Below are 21,203 nucleotides of genomic sequence, written 5' to 3' on the forward strand. Positions count from 1 at the left end.
TTTGAACGCATTCTTGACAAGCCGAGTTACTCATGGAGAAACATCGTGAGAAGCATCGTCCTCTTTGCATTGCATTTCTGGATCCAGAGAAGGCGTGTGACAGTGTGTCACGCGAAAACGTGTGAGCGACATATTAGCGAATGTCTTAAGGCGAAAATTTATCGCAGTGTCGTTCGCCTCTCGCCCTCTATGTTTCGGAGTGTCGGCTGACTATAAAAGACAATGAACGGCGTCATGGAGACGAAGACATAATAGCATCCGAAATGAGGATATTCGCGATGGGTATGGGATTACACCTATCGTGGAAAAATTTCGAAAGCAGCATCGTCGCTGGTATGGTCACGTAATCCGCAGTAACGAGGATTAATTTTCCAGGATTGGCCTGAACATCGAAGTCAATGGGGAAAGATCAGAAGGCTGACCCAAAAAATGGTGGGTTGGTATGGATGGATCTTTAGGCCTCGCAACTACATCCAAGTCAAACCATTGGCATAAAAAATTGACATAACCAATCTAGCCTACTGTGTTTCTGAAGAAGAAGAGGATATTGTAATATTTTTTAAATGTATTGCGATTTCAAGGTTATGTCCATGCCATGACGTATACAGCTTGGTCTTTTCTTTATAGGTGAATCTTAAAAAGACGGTTGTTGCGCTAGGTTGCAGCAGCGTGGGGGATTCTTGCCCACTAAAACCATCCCCAATTCTTCGCCCATGTCCCCGCGGGACCACCGTGAAGTATTATTTGGCGAGGAAGGCTGCGTTTTACACAAGCACATCTAATTCATGCGTCCGTCGTGCTTTCCAGGCTCGATCCAGTTCCTGCAGCTTTCCCGGTATCGCAGTTAATGTTGCATTTATCGCACTCCAATTTCCTTCCAACCGCAGCGTCTCCCCCATGAAATTGTGGGGTCCGGTAACAGCGTTGAGGTCATCGTTTAAAATCCGTTTTTCAATAACGAATCTCGGATAAAGGAGCATAAAATGCTCCTGGTCCTCGGGTGTAGCATTCGAGACAATCTAGTGACTCATCCAAATCGAAGCGGTTCAAGTACTTCCGGTACCCAGCGACCTTTTTCGGAATTATCCCACCTTTGCTGCCATCTCCTGTACAGCTTCTTCCTAGTAGGTTCCCAGAAGTCTGCAGTCACTTCGACCGGATTCGCCCTACTTCTCCGGTGAAGACAACACACATTGCCTCACCAGATACTGTCTTATATGCGCTGCATACACTTAGTGCAATTAGCTTGTATGCCGAACTTACCCTTCCCTGGTTTACTGTGTTATCCAGCGCGCACGCCCAGACAGGAACCGGATTTCACCACGTTTGCGATAAGCAGTCAGCGGCTAGATTTTGGTCCTCCAATATTAGGCAATATCCTTGCTAGAGTTGAGCTATCCTTTGCTGCCTCTCCGCGCGCATAATCCAGGTGATCCTTGAAGCTCAACTTTGCATCGATCATTACCTCCAGGTATCTAATGACCGATTTTGAAACGATCTCGTGATTACCAACCCGGATTTTAACAGTATTGTTTTTCTTGTGATTGGTAATAAGGATCGCCTCCTTCTTATCTTCTTATCTTCCGCCGCCGAGTTTCACTATTTGGAGTCATACTTTGATGGCATGAATGGTTTTACTTCCACGTCCTGGTGGTGTTTCGCAATTGCTACTACCGCCAGGTTGTCTGCAAACTAATCAATGTTGAATCCTTTCGCATGCGAAGGCCAAGCACTCTGTTATACATTATATTCCACTGTGGGGGACCCAGTATGTGGGGGAAACCTGTTGTTACAACATATTCCTTCGGCCCGCCGTCCGTTTCGTACCAAAGAAATTTCTCCGAAAGGGAACTTTTGATTATCCGAGCTAAGTAATCAGGGACACCCAGTTTAGTCAGGGCGCCCTGAATTCAACTCCAGTTGACTGAGTTCCACCGGCCAATGCCAATGCCGAGCCAGGTCCACGACCGTTACTATAGTATCGACAGTGGACCGTGCTCTTCGAAACCCACACAGCCGCTCCGACAGATCACCCGCTAGTTCGACAAGCGGAAGCAACCTTTTGTATACCACCCTCCTCCAGATAGGGCGATATAAAGAGGGTGCCCCAGGTGGTTTTTGGGGCTTCGGTAGCAGAACCAACCTCTGCCTTTTCCAATGTGCGGGGAACACTCCTTCCACCATGCACGATTCAAATGTGCTTATGAACTATGCGGACCTGATTTTAGCTGTCAATTTCAGATCTTTGTTCGGAATTCCATCCAATCCCGGAGCCTTATTATCCCCAATTCGTCCACAGATCTCCCGTAGTTCCTCCTCGGCAACCCCTGGGGTTGTGAAGACCTCTCTTCCTGTTGTGGGAAAAGAATAGTGACTGTTTTAAACATGAATCGCGGGCACGTCACTTGGGGTGATTTTGTCCACAAATCTTGTTCATGGTAACGCGCCACGGGTTCGTGTTTGCCCCAAGGCATAACTGCTTATAGCAATTCCACTAGCTTTTCCATATAGCCTTCTTAAGATCGCGGTGTTCCTTCTCCGACTGCCAATGTTCTGGCTTCCCTCTTCTCCTTTGGCAAAATGTCCTCGCTCGCAGAAAGGATGCTTTCAATAGCGCGATTTCTTGGTTCCACCAGCAGTTTGGTTCCTTACTCTAGTGGAACTTCCGTCGCGTCATTGTAAAGTCGCATGCCTCAGTTACCCGCTGATAAAGCTGTCTCACTTTTTCCAGCGCCGTTCCCTTCGAGTCATGACCTCTTTCTAGAGCCGCTAGGAAAGTTTCTTCTTCGAAAGCTCCAGTGGACCACCCAGCTATCCTTGTTTTTCCACTTCTGTGGGTTACCAAAAAAAGATGGCATGGTGGTCACTGTGGGTGTAGTGTTCACTCACCCGCCAGACCATCCCTCTCGCCAACGAGGCACAGAGGTAAGTCAGATCGACGGCCTCGGAAGGTAGTCACATTAGCTGGTATGATATCCTGCTCCGCGAAGGTTTCAAGCAGGATTTGGCCCCTGGTGGTTGTTCCTCGACTTTCCCAGTATAAGGCCCACGCGTCGCAATCGTCAGCGATGATTTTGGGGCTGTGGTTTCTAGCATCCAAGACCAAGCTGTCTAGCATCTAAACTGCGCTAATGTTGCATTTGGAGGAGCATAGCAGCTGTAGATACGGACGCCGTTGACTTTTGCCCGTATAAAGCCGACTCCCGGGAATGCCATTGTTTCTTGAATGGCTTGCCGTCCACATGCCCGGATCACCGCGTTTCTCGATGAGTCTTTCACTTACGTAGCACTACCGTAATCTCGGTAAGGTTCTCAGATTATCGCCACGTCCACATTCGACTCTCGCCTGGTTTGCGACAGCAAGTCTTGAGCTGCCTCGCAGTGGTTGATATGTATTAACCTCATTTGACCCTCCTGTATGCCGGGCACCTGCCACCATTTGCAGCGTACCGGTCGCCCATCCCTTTTTAAGGTTTTGTGTGAAACAAAACCTTATTAGAATCGAGACGGTGTCTGTCTGTCCGTCTGTCTTTTTTTTTTTTTTTTTCGGCGTTGGAAGGTGGAAAGGTTCAAAACCTACTGCTGGCTCCTGCCACGCAGTTATGTGAGACTTCTACTCACTAAAACCACCTCCTTCTCATTCCACTCTCCCCACGGAACTCCTATCAAGTATTGCATCGCGGGGCTGGATCAGCTTTGAACTGCGGCTCATTATGGTTCTCTCCCTTCCTTGTTTTCGTCGTAGTTCTTCCTGCCTAAGCTGTTGGTGAATAGCTTGCAGTTCCCTTACAACCTGGTTCCAGGCATCCGTTGACTCCAACATAAACTCCACAATGTTTTCGGGTGTTAAACGCCTGTCTGCGACCGCTTCCATTCTTGTTCGGTGCGCGGTGAACCTGGGGCAATCAAATATGACATGCTCCGCATTCTCAGCCACGTTACCACATCTTGGGCAGCATGGTGATTCGTCGTGACCAAATCGATGTAAATAAGCACGATAACCTCCATGTCCACTCAAGAATTGTGTTAATTCGTAGCTTAATTCCCCGTGGTTTCGTTCAAACCATCTCCGAATATCCGGAATGATGCGGTATGTCCAACGACCAGTTTGGGACTCGTCCCATCGCTGTTGCCACCGTTCGATAGATTCCCACCGTGCCAGCTGCCGTCGAAATGCGCTAGACTCTCCAGCTGCATATGTTTTGTCGTAGAGTCGCCGACTTTCCTTCGCCAAGATGTCTATGGAGAGCATCCCTGCTAGTACATATGCCGCTTCTCCTGATGTTGTCCGATATGCACTGCAAACCCGGAGTGCACTTAACCGATACGCCATTCCCAATTTTCGGCAGTTCACTTTGTTATTCAGAGCAGTTGCCCAAACTGGAGCTGCGTAGAGTAGCACGGAGCTGACTACCCTGGAGAGCAGAAGACGTCGACTTTGTCTTGGCCCACCAATGTTCGGTAGTATCCTCGAGATCGTTGTAGCGATGGAAGACGCTTTAGTTGCGGCGTACTCAATGTGTCTTTTGAAGTTGAGTCTTCTGTCAATAATTACTCCCAAGTATTTGAGCGATGGTTGGGAGTAAATTGTTTTTCCGCCAACTTTGATTTTCACAGTTGTGTTCTTTCTTCTCTTGCTAATGAGAACTACTTCTGTTTTATGCTCGGCAAGTGAAAGGCCAGAATTTCTCAACCAGGAATTGATCTCCCATATCGCTTCATTTGCATAGATCTCGATCTCGTCTTGGTGCTTTGCGACCACCGTTATTCCGATATCATCGGCGAAGCCAATAGTTGTCACGTTGTCCGGTAGGCGTAGCGTCAACACTCCACCGTACATAACTAGCCACAGCAAGGGACCAGGACAGAACCCTGTGGCACTCCGCAAGTTGTCGGGAATATTTTTAGCCCATCGTCCGAGTCGCAGTAAAGTCTTCTCCCAAGGAGAAACTCGACCACAATGCGTACAATGTACTTCGGGGCTTGTATCTTTTCGAGTGCCTCGATGATTTTTTTCCATTTTGCACTATTGAACGCATTTTTTACGTCGAGGGTTATTACTGCACAGCATTTTCCTTCTTCTATTGCAGCCTGAGCCAAGCCAGTCAGCATGCTGATTGCGTCGACAGTTGATTTTGCCTTACGAAATCCGAATTGTGGGAATAGAGTGTTCACTATATTCTGCAACAACTCTGGGCAAGTAATCGGTGGGGAGCGCTCGCCTTTTAGTGATGACATCACCGACCTATATGCGCCACCCCATGGGTCAGAATCAGCTTCAGTACACATCCGCTTGAAATGTTCGGATTTGCTCCTTGCGATAGCTACTTGCAATATTTTCCTCGCATTTTTATATTGCACGTGTAGCTCTTCGAACTCAGGTCGGTTTCTTCTGCGCTGGGAGCGTCTCCTAGATTTGAGACACTTTTTCCGGCATTCCTCAATTTCGGAATTCGACCAAAAATTAGGATTTCGTCTTCGGAAAGTGCTACGTCGAGGCATAGCGGCATCGCATGCCCGCTGCAATTTTTCCACGACCTGTGAAACTTTGTTTTGTGCGCTTCCCGATAGCAATGTATCTTCCAGAAGTACCTCCTTGAACATTTCTGCGTCGAATTTCTTAGTTACCCAGCTCATCGTTATTCGTGTTAATGGCTTCAAATTATTCCTTTGCGAGGTTTGAAAGATGATAGCCTGATGATCGCTGTGTGTGTACTCCTCGCTGACACGCCACTCCAAGTCTCTGATTAGGGTATCACTGACGAAGGTGAGGTTTACCACCGATTGCAATTCTCCCCTCCGGAATGTGCTGGCACCCCCAGAGTTGGCAAGTACCACATTCAAGCGCGAGAATGTCTCCAGCAATATTCGTTTTCTTGCGTTGGTTTCTCTGCTACCCCATTCTTCTGCCCATGCGTTGAAGTCGCCGGCTATTACTTTGGGGTTGTAACGACTTGCATTGAAGGATAGTTTCTCCAGCAATGACGTGAATTCCTCTAATGTGAGGCTCGGTGCTGCGTAACAACTATAGATATATATCCCTCCAATCTTGGCACGGGTGAACCCGTCTTCTGGATGTCTTTTCGCATCTACTATAGCTTGGCTTCCGCAGCTCCATATCGCCGCCTTACTGGTTTTGTCTGCTATCCATACTCCGCTATGCAGATTTTCGTATTGTTCAGATACAATCGCAACGTAGGCATTGTCTGTCTGTCTGCCTGTCTGTCAGTCACACCCGATTTATTCGGAAACGGCTAGACCGATTGTCACAAAAATTGGTGAGAGTATGTAATCTGGTAATCCCTTTACATGCAGTAAGTGACGCCATCTTGTGTTAAGTTTAAGGGGGGGGCTCCCCGTACATGTGAATGGAGGGTGCAAATTTTTTTTTCACAGAATGTAGCCATGTAGGGTATCCAATGAAAGGTCTCAATTAGTACTTTTCGAATCTGGTTCAATATTTGATATTAGATGAAACATAGGGGAGTGAGGGTTCAAAATATGACCCACAAAAAGTGTAACAGGTCTCGTTCTCAGAACCTATCCAACCGAAAAATCTGAAAAAAATCACAGTGGTGCATCTCTACGAAATCTAGGCCTCAAAATATATCCGGTTCCGATATCTGCACAAATAAAGTTAATAATAGTATATTTCCACATTTTAGAAATTTGGGAAGAAATATGGGTACGATCAATTTATATACGTGCCTATATGTGTACAGTATTCGGAAATAGGCAGTTTGTTTGTTTAGGGTGAGCGTAATATCGACAGCTGTAATATGTACGTATGTCTCGTAGTTTGGAAAAATATGAAGGATTATGTTGGATTTGTAGCTATATACGGACAGAAAAATGTGCGCTGAAGTTTCTTCCATAAGATGAACACAAAAGTTTTATACCCGAAGCGCGAGCTTCGAGGCATCTGAAATATTTTTTGAGAGATGGGAGGCATGGGACCCAACTTATTTTTGCCTTGCTCGCCGTAATCAGTTTAATCCATGATTCAACCGGCAAATTATTGATAGCGGTCTGTGCATTATTTCCGGACGAATTTTCTTTTTTTCCTTCTGCCGCTTTTTGTCGCCCATCTTTGTCCAATATTGCCTTCACTGGTGACCTGTGTAGTTTTAATTTCCAGCTTGATCCCTTAGATCCTGCCTTCTACAATAATTCTAAGCATAAGCTAAGTTTTCTACTTTCTTCCGCTCCTGGGGGCAATATTTAACTAAATTTCCGTTTCCTTGAAAAAATCAAAAATTTAACTGACGGTTTCGTCCAGGGCAGAGGCAACTCATCAGACGCTGCCTCACCTCTGCCCTGGGAGCAGCGTGACCGAAAGTGCCAACAGGTGTCAAAGTCAAATTTTTGATTTTTTCAATTCTTAATGCTTGGGGTGCTACGCTCCAATACTAGGGTTCCGTTTCCTTGTTTATTATCATCACCAACGGCGCAACAACCGGTATCCAGTATAGGCCTGCATTAATACGGAACTCCAGACATCCCTGTTTTGCGCCAGAGTCCACCAATTCAATATCCCTACAAGCTGTCTAGCGACCTGGCCTAGGTCATTTTTCCACCACCTTGGATCTGCCTCGTCTTCTTTTTCTACCATAAATATTGCCCTTATAGACTCTCCGGGCTAGATCATCCTCACCCATACGGATTAGGTAACCCGCCCACCGCAACATATTGAGCTGAATTTGGTATAGCTCATAGATTTTGTCGTTATGTAGCCTAGGGAATCGTCCATCCTCATGTAGGGGGCCAAAAATTCTTCGGAGGATTCTTCTCTCAAACGCAGGTCTCGGAGGAATAGATGAGGAGTGGTAAGATCATTGTATTGTACAGTAAGAGCTTTGACCCTATGGTGAGACGTTTCGAGCGTAAAAAGAAATAGGCTCTGCTAGTTGCCAGCAACCGTGCGTGATTTGATATTATAGATTGGTTGGTTTTTGGTGCTGACGTTCCCACCATATATTTTGTCTTGCCTTCAGTGATGCGCAGCCGCCTACTCGATCTGGATGAAGGCAGTTTGTACGTCTCGGGTGGTTCTTCCCATGATGTCAATATTGTCAGCATAGGCCAGTAGTTGGGTAGACTTAAAGAGGATCGTGCCTTTCGCAGTTACCTCAGTATCATGGGTCACTTTTTCCAGGACCAGCTTAAAGAGAGGACTCATGATAGGGCATCCCCTTGTCTTAGACCGAGAGTGACCCTGTTGCTTTTATCTGGACTCGCACATTGGTCAGGGTCAGCCTAGTCAGTCTTATTAATTTCATCGGGGCCTGAATTCTCTCATGGCCGTGCACAGTTTTACGCTGGCTAAGCTATCATAGGCGGCCTTAAAATCGATGAAAGATCATTTATTATCCTCTTTAAATATTCGAAGATGTAACTGCTAACGTTTACTAAATTTCATATATGCTGGAAGTCTATTTCGGGAATCAGTTCTCCGTTTCTTTAAACGAAATGTGGAAGAACTCCAACTAAACATAGAAAACAACCTCAATAAGCGCCTGCTGAAATCATGGCTGGTAACAACTGTGCCTTCCTTTAGTGTAGGAGAAGAAATAAGACGTATTTCAGAAAGAACAACTGGTTGACGAAATAGAGTCTCGAGAGGCTTGCTTTCTACTTCATTTAGGTAAAAACAGAAACGACATCGAAGGCAGGAATAGCTGATTTCTGAATGTTAGTCCGGTAGGAGTTGTATAATTGTTTAGCGCGAAAGGAGAAGTAAAGTCTATTGGAAAATATATCAGCTGGTTACCGAAATACGGTCATGGAATGACAACTTTGTCCCCTAAAGATGTAACGAACGAAAGAACCGCTCGTTCCACAGTTACCTGATATGCTACTTGCTCTGGATCATACTCCTTAATAGCATTTTTGCTGCTGTAAATTATGGAAGTGAACGGTATATATTATAGGAACTTCCACCCTCTACCAATCCCTACTCTAGTCTACTTGCATTTAATAAAGTTGCAGGCTTCTCCTTTCGACCGTAAGTTGACCAGGATCGCAGAGGCGACAATTTCAGCAATGTCCTTTAAGTTGTTCTGGAATGCATTCCATTACAACCACAATAATGTCCACCACAAAGCTCCTTAAAATGAAAGCCACAGTTTTCATTTTCCTGTTCTAAAATTTATTTATCATGGACACGATACCACTCCCAACTTTCAGCGGAGCCTTCAACCGTATTGTCCTTTTCCTTCATAAAGGAGCTGAAGCTCAAGGTGTTGCTAACATTCTTCCTTCATCTTCACCAGCTTTTCCCGTCTACTTTCACTTCCCTCCTCTTTAATCACCCCCAGGAAGTGATTCGTGTTGTTTAACTTCATATTGTATTATGGCGCCCCATTAAAATCTCATTAATGTCCTTTTGACTAAGTATTAAATTATAGCTGGCGCGATAGCAAGCAAGTTTTCTAATTTTGAGCAGGTTTCCTGGCAATAGGACAAAAAGTGAAAGGCCGTATCAGCCTTAAAGTTTACATGAAGGTGGTGGATTTTGCAAAGGTGTTGGGTGTAGAGGTCTTCCCCATGTCCTTTTCGTGTATTCGACTTGTTTTCGTTTTTGTTGTTCTTCCTAACAACGTGTCGATGGAATCATTTGTCACGTTTTATTATTTATTCCGTTTTTATTGTTATTGGCTGTTTGTTGTTTTCATTTCATTTTTGTCGCTATTCGATGTCATTTCGATTTTGTCTTTTATTTGCAGAATGTCCTTCGTGAGTTGGACGTGAAGAAGCCACAATTGAATGAGTTGGTGCAAACGGCTGAAACGTTGAAAGTCGAAGTTAATAGGCAACAATTGCAAGAGAAAGGTAAGTGTCTTTGGTTTTAAGGATGATGGAAGCTTTCTCTTTATGTGTAAAAAGAATAAACAGGATATTAGGAGTAATGAAGGCAGAAGTGATGCGATAGATGAATTCAGGCAAATTGTAGTAAAACGCAGTGCTGCTACATATGATTCACCATCCTGCGTGAAACGCTCTTCCTGACAGGCTACCATTCTCCGGACAAAATTTCTTCGGAGATAGCACTTCACCTAGAGTTTCCTCTAGGTTCCTCCTTCCTTCCACGAACCTAGCACCCTGGAAGAATACGTGCGCTGGGTCCTCTGGGACCCCGTCGCAGTTTGGACAACTAGGCGAGGTGTCCAATTTAAACCTGTACAGGTATTGACGGTATCCTCCATGGCCGGTGAGAAACTGAGTGAGATTACACTTGATCTCCCCATGCTTTCTCTCCAGCCACTCCCCGATGGAATGGATCAACCTGTAAGTCCAACGACCCTTTTCTGACTGGTCCCATCGCTGTTGCCATCTGCTTATGGATTTCTCCCTTTCGATTTTTTTCACCTGACACAAGGGAGAGATGGACCTGGTGTCATAAATTATCATCATTTCGGTTGCCAGGATGTCAATCGGCATCACTCCTGAGCTGACGAACGGTGCATCGTCTGAGACGGTCCTGAAGGCAGAACACACCCTTAAGGATGTTCTTCTGTAAACCGTACTCATTTTATGTGTATTGCTTAAAACCTGCAGTGCTTTTCCCCAAAGTGGGGCTGTATACAGCATGATAGAGCTTACCACTCTAGTTATGAGCAGTCTGCAAGTATGCCGCGGTCCTCCTACGTTCGGCATCATCCTTGTCAGAGCCATACTCCTGGTGGATGCTCTTTTACAAGTAGCTCTATGTGCTGCTTAAAATAAGTCCTCCGTCTATCATCATCCCCAAGTATTTGATGTCCGGCTTGGAAGTGATGGTACGATTCCCGATTCTAATGCAGGCGTAATTTCTTTTCGGCGGCCTGGTTCGGCGCTTAGTGATGAGGATCGCTTCTGTCTTTTCCTCCGCGAGTGCCAATCCAGCACTCTCTAGCCAAGCCTTAACATGATTGCTTCGCTTGAGTACAACTCAGCATCCTCGAGATGCTTTGCGACCACAGCCAGTGATATATCATCGGTGTAACCCACCACCGTGGCCTGCTCCGGAACCGGAAGGTTAAGTACATCATTATACATGATGTTGCACAGTAGTGGGTCCAGTACAGACCCCTGTGGGATACCCGCGGAAACAACGTACTCTTTGGGTCCATCGTCGATATTATACAAGATTTTCCGCTCTTTCAAGTAGCTATCGATAATAGCGGCGAGGTAGGTGGGAACAATCGTCGCCAGGAACATTCGCATAAAGTTCCAATTGGCCGAGTTAAATGCATTCCTTACATCCAGAGTCACCACCACGCAATATTGGCTGATACATCCCCTTCCGTGAATTGCATTTTCGGCCAAGCCAGTAACCATTTTGATGGCATCAATGGTTGATCTGGCTTTACGGAACCCATACTACCTATCTGAAAGGCGCCCTTGGCTCTCGACGATTGGAAGTAATCTATTATAAATGACCCGCTTCAACATTTTTCCCATAGTGTCTAGAAGACATATGGGTCTATAGGTGGGCGGTTCCCCTGGAGGTTTGCCAGCCTTAGGCAACAGCAGCACCTTCTGCCGCTTCCATGGTGCAGGAAAGCTACTCTCCGACATGCACGTTTCGAAAAGCTTCGCGGAAATATCCGGTCTACATTTGACGGCAAGTTTAAGGGCATTATTCGGTATGCCGTCAAGACCCGGGGCTTTACTGTCGCCTATTCGACTGCAGCTTTCCAGCAGCACGTCGCCTGGTGACTGGTGGAATCGGTGTCGCATTCAGGGACGCTGTAAGGTGTCAGTACCCCCCTCTTGCTGGGGAAATAACCCTTGGATTATTTTCAACAAGAGTATATGGCACGTAATCTGCGGAGATGATCGGCCTTTGAATCGTCCTATCACGATTTTATAGGCGCTACCCCACGGATTTATGTCCGCTTCCGAACAAAGCTCCTTAAAGCATTCCCTCTTACTCCGCTGGATGGCGAGCTTGAGGTTCTTGCGAGCTTCCCTATAGGGCTGCTCCTTTTGCCTCTGATTGATCCTACCTATTGGCGTCAGAGCCATTCGTCTGGCTCTGTGGCAAATCGATCAAAGGCTGGTAAGTTTACTATTCCACCAATAATTGGGTCTTTTAATGGGGAATGGGTATCTCCTAGGCATCGACGCGTCACATGCTTTAGAGATGCTCTGTGTGACATGAAGAGCTCTATCCATGGAGGTGCCTGCTTTGCTAGGCAAGTCTAGCCACACCTCCATGAATGTTTGCTCATCCATCGCTTTGGCAGACCATCCTGGTGTTCTTTTGGATTTCGGCTTCCGGGGTGCATGTCTCCTGTCTTGTGGCTCTGTCCTAAGTTCAAAGGTGATTGCCTGGTGGTCGTTGTACGTAAAGTCCTCGCTAACTTGCCAGGACATGCCACGTGCTAACGCAGGGCTGACAAAAATCAGATCTACAATAGAACCAGTTCCCCCTTTCCGATAAGTGTTTATATCGCCTTCGTTGGCCAGAACCACATCCAACTGGGCGAATGCTTCTAATAAGCATCGCCCTCTTGCGTTAGTCTCTTTGCTGCCCCACTCGATAGCCCACGCAGTTACCGGCTATCATCTTTGGACTTCGTCCCCTTGCGTCGTGAACAAAATCGGCTAACAGGTCTTCAAACTCAGGCACTGTGAGGCTCGGTGAGGCGTAACAGCTATATACGAATATACCGCTTATTTTCGCCCACACAAAGCCTATAGCCGCTAGACCCATGCTATATTGTATGGCTTGACGACCGCACTCCCATATCGCCGCTTCACCGGTCGAGTCTGTGACCCATACATCACCGTAGAGATTTCTGTACGGTTCACTAATGATAGCAATCTCCATCGCGGATTCGTAAGTGGTCTGCGCAAGCAAATCTTGTGCGACCCTGCAATGATTAAGGTTTATTTGTATTAACTTCATTTTTAACGTTTTGTGTAAACTGTGAACGCTCACGCATATAGGGAGTTACATCCTTTTATGAAAAAATTAAAGGGGGGTGCCCATACATGCTAAAGCGAGGTCAAATTAAAGGTCTCGGTTAGTACTTTTCGAAGCCGGTCTTAGTTTTGACATTTGTTGAAAGGGTGGGGAGCGCGGGGGGTTGAAAGCGTAATTTTTTTAACGAACCCATTCTTAGGAACTACAAAACCGAAAAATCTGAAAAAAATGAGGGGCCTGCCACTATATGGTGGCTAAGCTCCGAAATACCCTCCATACCGATACCTCTTCAAATAAAGTGAATAATAGTATATTACTATAATTTTAAGTAATTGACAGGGAAACCCCCCTTAAGTTCACCCTAGAATCACGAAATGCAGCAATGTAGGCTACTGTATAGAGCATGAGTCTGCCAAATTTGGTGAAAATCTCACTATTACTAACAAAGTTATACTAGGTCAAAACTGTCGGTCCTCTGCAAATTCAAGACAATGAATGTCAATATCGCTTGAAAGTAGCTATTTTCACATAATATATGCATATTTTACGTGCTACATGCTAATGGGACAAAGGCACACTCAAATCTCTTTATAAAAGAAATACACAAAACCTTTCATACCTGAAGCGTCCAGCTTCCGGTTTCCCGATTTGTTTCACTGCAGCTAACGGCTTCCTAAATTCCGGGCATTTACCACTTCTGGCAATATGCCGGTTATTCCGCCCCTACTTTTCTTCGCACAAAATGCATTTGGGGTCTCTATTGCGCTCCTTGGTAATATGTCCTTTTTCCTCACACCTTCGAAATCGATAGGACCGATCGATGCCGCTAGTGCATGCCTAAGTGTCCAAACGTTAGGCATTTCAAGCACATTTTTAAAGAGATCTGTTCCCCTAGTCGGCAAACAACCCATCCAATCCTTCCCCACGGCCAACAACTCCTGCGCTGACTCCACTGGCAGTCGTATTGCGGCCATTTGAGTACCGTCATCAGCTTTTCTTAGGCTTACGATAGATTCTTCGCTGAATTCCTCCAACTTGAGTTGTTGCTTCAAGGCAGTGCAGATCTCTTCTCTGGATGTTACCTCATCGAAATTTGGTGAGATGGTGGGATCTGGGGACGTCCAAACATGCAGTGATTGACATCCTTCTACGCTGAGATTTAGGGGGTCCCCATATATGTGAAGGGGGGTGTAACATTTTTTCTCACCGAATATAGTCATGTGGGGTATCAAATGATAGGCCTCGATTAGTACTATTCGAAGTCGGTCTTAGTTTTGAGATTTGTTAGAAAGGCGTGGAGCAGGGGGGGGGGGGGGGTTTGGAAAGTGATGATTTCTTTAATGGACCCATTCTCAGCGACTCTTCATCATCATCAACGGCGCAACAACCGGTATCCGGTCTAGGCCTGCCTTAATAAGGAACTCCAACCATCCCGGTTTTGCGCCGAGGTCCACCAATTCGATATCCCTAAAAGCTGTCTGGCGTCCTGACCTACGCCATCTCTCCATCTTAGGTAGGGTCTGCCTCGTCTTCTTTTTTTACCATAGATATTGCCCTTATAGACTTTCCGGGCTGGATCATCCTCATCCATACGGATTAAGTGACCCGTCCACCGAAGCCTATTGAGCCGGATTTTATCGACAACCGGACGGTCATGGTATCGCTCATAGATTTCGTCGTTATGTAGACTACGGAATCGTCTATACTCTTGTAGGGGGCTAAAAATTCTTCGGAGGATTCTTCTCTCAAACGCGGTCAAGAGTTGTTGATTGATTGGTTTTCGGTGCTGATGTTGCCACCATAAACTTTGTCTTGCCTTAATTGATGTGCAACCCAAGATCTCACGCCGATCTGGATGAAGGCAGTTTGTACGTCTCGGGTGGTTCTTCCCATGACGTCGATATCGTCAGCATAGGCCAGTAGTTGGGTGGATTTAAAGAGGATCGTATCTCATGCATTTATCTCGGCATCACGGATCACTTTCTCGAGAGCAAGGTTAAAGAGGACGCATGATAGGGCATCCCCTTGTCGTAGACCGTTGTTGATCTCGAATGGTCTTGAGAGTGATCCTGCTACTTTTATCTGGCCTCGCACTTTGGCCAGGGTCAGCCTAGTCAGTCTTATCAATTTCGTTGGGATACCGAATTCTCTCAGGATCGTGTATAGTTTTACTCTGACTATGCTATCATAGGCGGCTTTAAAGTCGATGAAAAAATGGTGCAACTCATGTCCATATTCCAACAGTTTTTCCATCGCTTGCCGCAGAGAGAAAGTCTGATCTGTTGCTGATTTGCCTGGAGTGAAGCCTTTTGGTATGGGCCAATGATGTTCTGGGCGTATGGGGCTATCCGGCCTAACAAGATAGTGGAGAATATCTTATAGATGAATTGCACGGAGTGTTTCTTCTTGTTTGGTGGTGGCAGTATTTGTCTGTCGTCTTCAGTTGGCGGGACCTCCAACTCGCCGGTGTTCTTGTTGTTCAGTAGTTTATCAAAGTCCTCAACCCATCGCTCCAATATGCCTACCCTGTCGGAAATCAGATTTCCTTCTTTGTCTCGGCAGGATGAGCATCGAGGTGTATAAGACTTCATCCTGCTGACTTGTTGGTAAAGCTTGCGCGTTTGGTGCGGTTGCTCCCTGTACTTTTCTAGTTCACAGACTTGTTGGTTCTCCCAGGCTTCCTTTTTCCGTCTGTGAAGTCGCTTCTCCGTTCGACGGAGTTTTTTTGATAAATTCTTAGTATTTGCTAATAATATTAAAATTAGAGTATGAAGCGTATAAGGTTGACCATTATCAATGCGGGGCTTTCCATCAAATGATCTATTTAAATCGCTTTCTAAAAGAGGGCAGCTATGGGACACGGAGCTGGCGTGCACCCGTCACTCTTCACCTCTTCTTCTTTTTCTTCAGCCTTTGCCCCGTTCACAATCGCGGTCGGCTCGTCGTGATCGGTTTCGCCATTTTATTTTATCAAATGCCTGATCAGGATATAATCGCAAGACTTTTAAATCCCCATCCAGCGTATCAACCTATCGTTGTTTCGGCCGGCTTTTTGGTTGCTTACCATTGACTTCGATGTTCAGACAAATATTGGTAAGTGAATTCCGGTTAGCGTCTATTACATAATCACACCATCGAAAACGCCTCACGCGTAGGTTTCCACGATCGGTGCAGCCCCATATCGATCGCGGATATGCTCATTTCGGACGTGATCAAAACGCGTCAGCCACCAGTGCAATGCAACATCTTTGTCTCCATTACCGCAAGACGTCTTTCATTGTCTTCTATAGTCGGCCAACACTCAGAACTATAGAGAGCGGCAGATGGACGACATTGCTGTAAATTTTAGATTTGAGACGTGCGTTGATCACAAACAACACCAGTTGTGGAATGGCACTTCATCCAGGTTGCGTTAATGCGTGAAACAATTTCATTACTCAGTTCTCCACTGGCTGATACCATTGACCCGAGATATTTAAATCGCTCAGTTCTGGACAGGTTACTGCCATTGCCAGAACTGAGGGATTTAAATATCTCGAGTCAATGCTATCAGCCAATGGAGAACTGCGTTATGCTCCTCACATAGGGAAACACAAAACCTTTTATACCTGAAGCGTCAAGCTTCCGGCTTCCCGTTGTAGTATTTGGGTTTGCTATTCGGCTCGTGATCCGCCTCTTCCACTCGTGGTATTTTTCTGTCACTGCATTATTTCAGTTTATATTTGTATTAACATTATTTGTATTTTTATCACAACCGCCTTAAAAAAGTTATTAACAAAAGTAACTAAAAATTTTCTAACTTGTAACGAATTAAATGAATCAGTCCTTCTTAGTGACGTTACGTGTGTATCCCGCCGCGGTTTGGAACAGAAGAGACCGACTTATTTCCATGCGGTCCTTACTGTCCCAACCAACGGCATTTTTTCGCCGCTAATTCTCCACTCCCCGGGTGCGTTCCGAAAATGAGCGAGTGGAGAGTTTCGCACCATCTACCCGTCCGCATCCGCAACATTCGAAATAAATTTCGAATGCTGCAGATCCTGCCGCGCCACAGTATTATAGTATCCTTTGAAACCTAGTCTCACGCAGTAGTCTTGGTTCAGCGTTCCGTGCCGACAGGAACAGCTTATCAACAGAATTATGAATATATTAGGAGCTCTAGTTTTGCTTGTCTCTCTCTATTACGTTGCTGGAGATGAATTAGGATGCTGAACATTGACTGACTGTACTTTGTATGGTAGGGAACTTTGTATGATTGAGGATACTGTCTACACCAAAGGCCACTTTCAGAGTCCTTAAAGCATTTAAATTTACTACAATTTATTGACAGCCTCGTCCATTTTAATAGATACATTCCTTACTATAACCCCAATAAACAATATTAATGGCAAATTAAAATACACATAAAAAGACCCTCAACTAATTTATATCCTTACAGTCCATTTTGTAAGCTTCCTTTCTACTCTGCGGACAATCGTCAACAGGAAGCTTATCACGGGGCTCTATTGTGTAAATAAATGTATCTGAATAAAAGGCAACGTTAGGATATTAGAGAATGAAAGCGATTGAACAGAAAAATAGAATTCTTTCCATTCAGATACACACATGCATTTAAGGCTACATACAGGATCCACCGCATCCTTCTGTCTCGATATAGCCTCTTCTACCCTCCACAGCTTATCGATACAAAGTATCGAAAGGAACACGGAAGCACAAGCTGTGAATCAGAACAAAATGTGTCGTGGGAAGTACTTGGATAGCAATTGGAACGCCAGCAATTCTAAGGAAAGTCATTCCTTGGCAAAATATCCTTTTGGTTACCATTCGAACTTTCGGTCGGAAGATGTATTGGGGATGGAATTGAAAGCAGAAAATATAGTTTGCAATTGTATGTCAAGGGAGAAGGTTGGCATAGTGTATGATGTAGTGCGAGCCGCAAAACAATGGGAACAGCGGAAGCACTCTTTCTGCCGATGGGGTTTTTTACTGATGTCTTTGAGGTGAAAATATTGGCTTTTGCTGATGCTTGTATACACACTTGTCTGGAGAATTTGCTGTACTTGTTATGTGTTTGCTTCCAAGTACGTTGTTTCTACATATCTTGAGGGTAGGATTGTTAGTTTTAGAGTTAGGGTTGAAGCCTGTTATAAGGCAAGAACTAAAGTTGATTTACGTTCGCACTTCCCGAGGAGGCATGATGGAGGAATTCTCGGCCTTGGTAGAATAGCACAACATCTAGAGTAGTTGAATCATGTCAGCAGGGTTCTCTCACAATAGATACCATCAATTGGCTTTCTCAAAAATGGTCAGAAAAATAACTCAGGTTTTCTTCTTGGTGTGGACGACAGGATTAGTCCTAGCTCTAGATTTGAGCACCCTTTGACTGGTATGGGATAGAGCTTCGCGGGGCCATAATATCTGCTACTTATCGTGGCGAGAAGCTTACTCTCCATTCTTCAACAAGGACCTCCATGGCCAGGGATGTCACCGTGTTGACGATGAGTTCCCACCTGATCCCATTGAGGAAAGTGGGCTTATTGCCAAAGTTGACGATCTGCAATTCGGCTGCTACCAGATATTCTAATAGTCTCTATCCGCCCGTGTTGGTGTTAGAACTCACGCAACAGATGTGGTGAGCCTTAACGTCATATCCTGTTAGTACCCCTGCGCCTTTACTCTTGGCATGTTGAATAACTCTAACAAGTGTTCCACTCCTGTCGTTCCTGTCATAGAAAAAATAAGTAGATCATCAAGGAATCTTCTTATATTCTTTTTTTTTGTTTATGTGGGAAGTAGTGGATTCCATCGACGTTTCCTTTCTTTGACCATAGGACCCGTCACTCACAACGTGGTGATCCCGAGCCCAGTGCTGTGTGTTTTATGATGAGAGAGAAGCTATAGCCGCTGATAGGTCAGACAGTCATGACCCATTGTACTCGACCCCCGGAATATTCCGGATTTAATCGTGTATCGTAGGATTTCCGTTAGTGGCATTGATGCTACCAGTTCCAACTGGAGCAAATCGGCGCTAAAGATCTGATGTCTGATGCGCCCATAGGCGGGCCATTCACACAGAAAATGTTCGCTGGATTCCACTTTCTCATTACAGGAGGGATAAAGTGTTGGCGAAAAGATCGGGCCTAGTCTTCACTGCCAGTTTCAAAGCTCAATTGGGGATACGATCCAAACCTGGAGCCTTGTTGTCATTGATCCTGCCACATATTTCCCGCAGCTTCTCCATAGTTACTGGAGGTATTATGCTCTCATTAGGCTGGACAACCATATTTTCGTCGCGAGGGAACTGACTGCTAACAATCTGTTTCAGGAGGCGCGAACACTCGCCCCAAGGGTTTATGTCGACATTGTCACACAGCAGTCCGAAGCAATTCTTTTTGCCCCTCCGAATCGCTTCTTTTAGGCGGCCCTGCAATTGCCTGTGTGCCTCCTCTCGACTGTTTGACTAGTTTACCGCTGAGCCTCTGGTAAAGCCTCCTTGCCTGGAAACATGCGGCTCGCAGGTTTGCGATTTCATTGTTCCACCAGTATTTGGGTTGCCTATTGGAGAACAAGCACCTTCTGGGCATAGTAGCTTCGCATGCTTCCGTCACCCATCGGGTGATTTGGGTGGCTTTTTCTCTATCCGTACCGTTCAGGGATATGTCGGATTTTAGCGCGACGGAAAAAGTTTCCGCCTCGAAAGCTTTCGCCGTCCAGCCGAGCATACCACCCAGCATTCTGTGAGAACTCTTTTTCTTCTTTGACCCGAGTGCGAGCACCGTGGTTTCGATATGGCTCACTTATTATGGCCACACCGATGTTTTTCTCGCAGATGGTTTGCGAGAGTAGATCTGGTTGATTTGCATCAACCTCATCTGCGATTCGTGCTAAGGGCTCTCATGGATTCTGGGCACCTGCTGCTGCCTGCAATATGCCGATGATCCACACCCTCCTTCCCTTTGCAGAGTAGGCAGTTTGGGTCAACTCCACAGTCCTTGCTGATATGGCCTTCCACTCCGCATCTCCTACATTGCTTCGACCCGTCATTTGAACTAGTGCATGCCTTCGCGATATGACCGAAGCCAAGGCATCTAAAGCACCGCTTTAACGCCACCTGTTCCCTAAGACGACACATAAGTCAGCCTATTTTCACTCTCCCTGCTGCTAACAGTTTGAGTGCGTTCTCTACTGGTAGGCTGATGATGGTGGTTTGTGTTCCTCCGTAGGTTTTCCCCAGCGTTTTCACCATTGACTCTTGCAGTCCGGCAAGATTGAACTGCTTCTCCAACGCTTCGCGAACCTCTTCCTTTGTGGTGATTTCATTTATATCTTTGCAGATTATAGTGATCTCCGGCCTGCTACCCCTTATGTCGGCTTCCTGTCCTAACGACTTTCCGAATTTGGCTCAAGAATGTGTCCACGGTTATATCCTTGGATTTCTTAAGCTCTAACATAAGGTCTCCCTTCTGGGACCGTCTAATGCGGCTGACATTGTCTCTCACATTGGTGAGTTCGGGGTCTGCCTTCACTCTCCTGAGAATGTCGGCGTATGACCCTTCGCTTCGTTTGGAAATGATAATCACCTCCGGTCTTATCTTCCTCCGACCATATTTTTTCGGCGGTTCCACTTTCCTCGAAGCTTCTGCATCCGTCTTTAAAGGCCCGGTTCCTTTTCTCGAGCTCGCCGCTGCAATATTTTCACTGGCAGCTTCACTCGTAGTTCTCATAAGCTCCGCCTTTTTGGGAGTTGAATCTTTTCGGGGTTTGCTGGCCTGTCGAATTGTTGAGCTTTTCGCGCAGCCTCTTCCCCGGTTTTTCCCTTTTTGTATTTTGAACAGGCGTTACTTGAGTCACCTGGTTCACTTTTTCAATCGACGGCTTTCCAACTCGTTCGTCCTGGTCCTTGCCGTACGCCAAACGGATGCCTTTTATCATGGCCCTTATATTCTGGTACATGTTCCTGCGCTCCTTTATGAATTTACATAGCTCTATGATGTTTTTACCCAACTTAGAAGAGGCAGCTCCAGACTGATTGTTGCCTAGAGCATCGTTTGGGTGATTCGGCGTCAAGGATTCTTCCTCGTCGAAGACTCTCGCTACACACTTTCCCCTGGAAGTAGCAATCGCGGGGACCTGTACCCGTGTTGGAGGGGATCTGCGAAGAATCGAACTCTTCCTGAACGGGTCCGTCAATGGAGTCAGTTCCAGTCCCTCCTGTATGCTTGTAACATTAGATGCCACAGTAGCCAAGGTTCCCACTACTGAGGCACTGCGGTCGTTGGATATCGACGGC

The 21,203-nt window shown here is 45.9% G+C and overlaps 1 protein-coding gene across 9 annotated transcripts in view; it reads left to right on the top strand.

Annotated features, from left to right (window-relative positions):
- The window catches only part of LOC119660390 (dystrophin, isoforms A/C/F/G/H), a 1,277,654-nt gene that overhangs the window by 238,227 nt on the left and 1,018,224 nt on the right, over positions 1 to 21,203 (top strand). For all 9 annotated transcript variants that reach the window (XM_038068919.1, XM_038068914.1, XM_038068920.1 and 6 more), the window contains one exon: positions 9,726 to 9,831. In XM_038068919.1, coding sequence (XP_037924847.1) covers positions 9,726 to 9,831 — 106 coding nt within the window. The remainder of the gene's footprint in view (positions 1 to 9,725; positions 9,832 to 21,203) is intronic.

Source organism: Hermetia illucens, chromosome 6 (genome assembly GCF_905115235.1).
Source record: "Hermetia illucens chromosome 6, iHerIll2.2.curated.20191125, whole genome shotgun sequence".
NCBI lineage: Eukaryota > Metazoa > Arthropoda > Insecta > Diptera > Stratiomyidae > Hermetia > Hermetia illucens.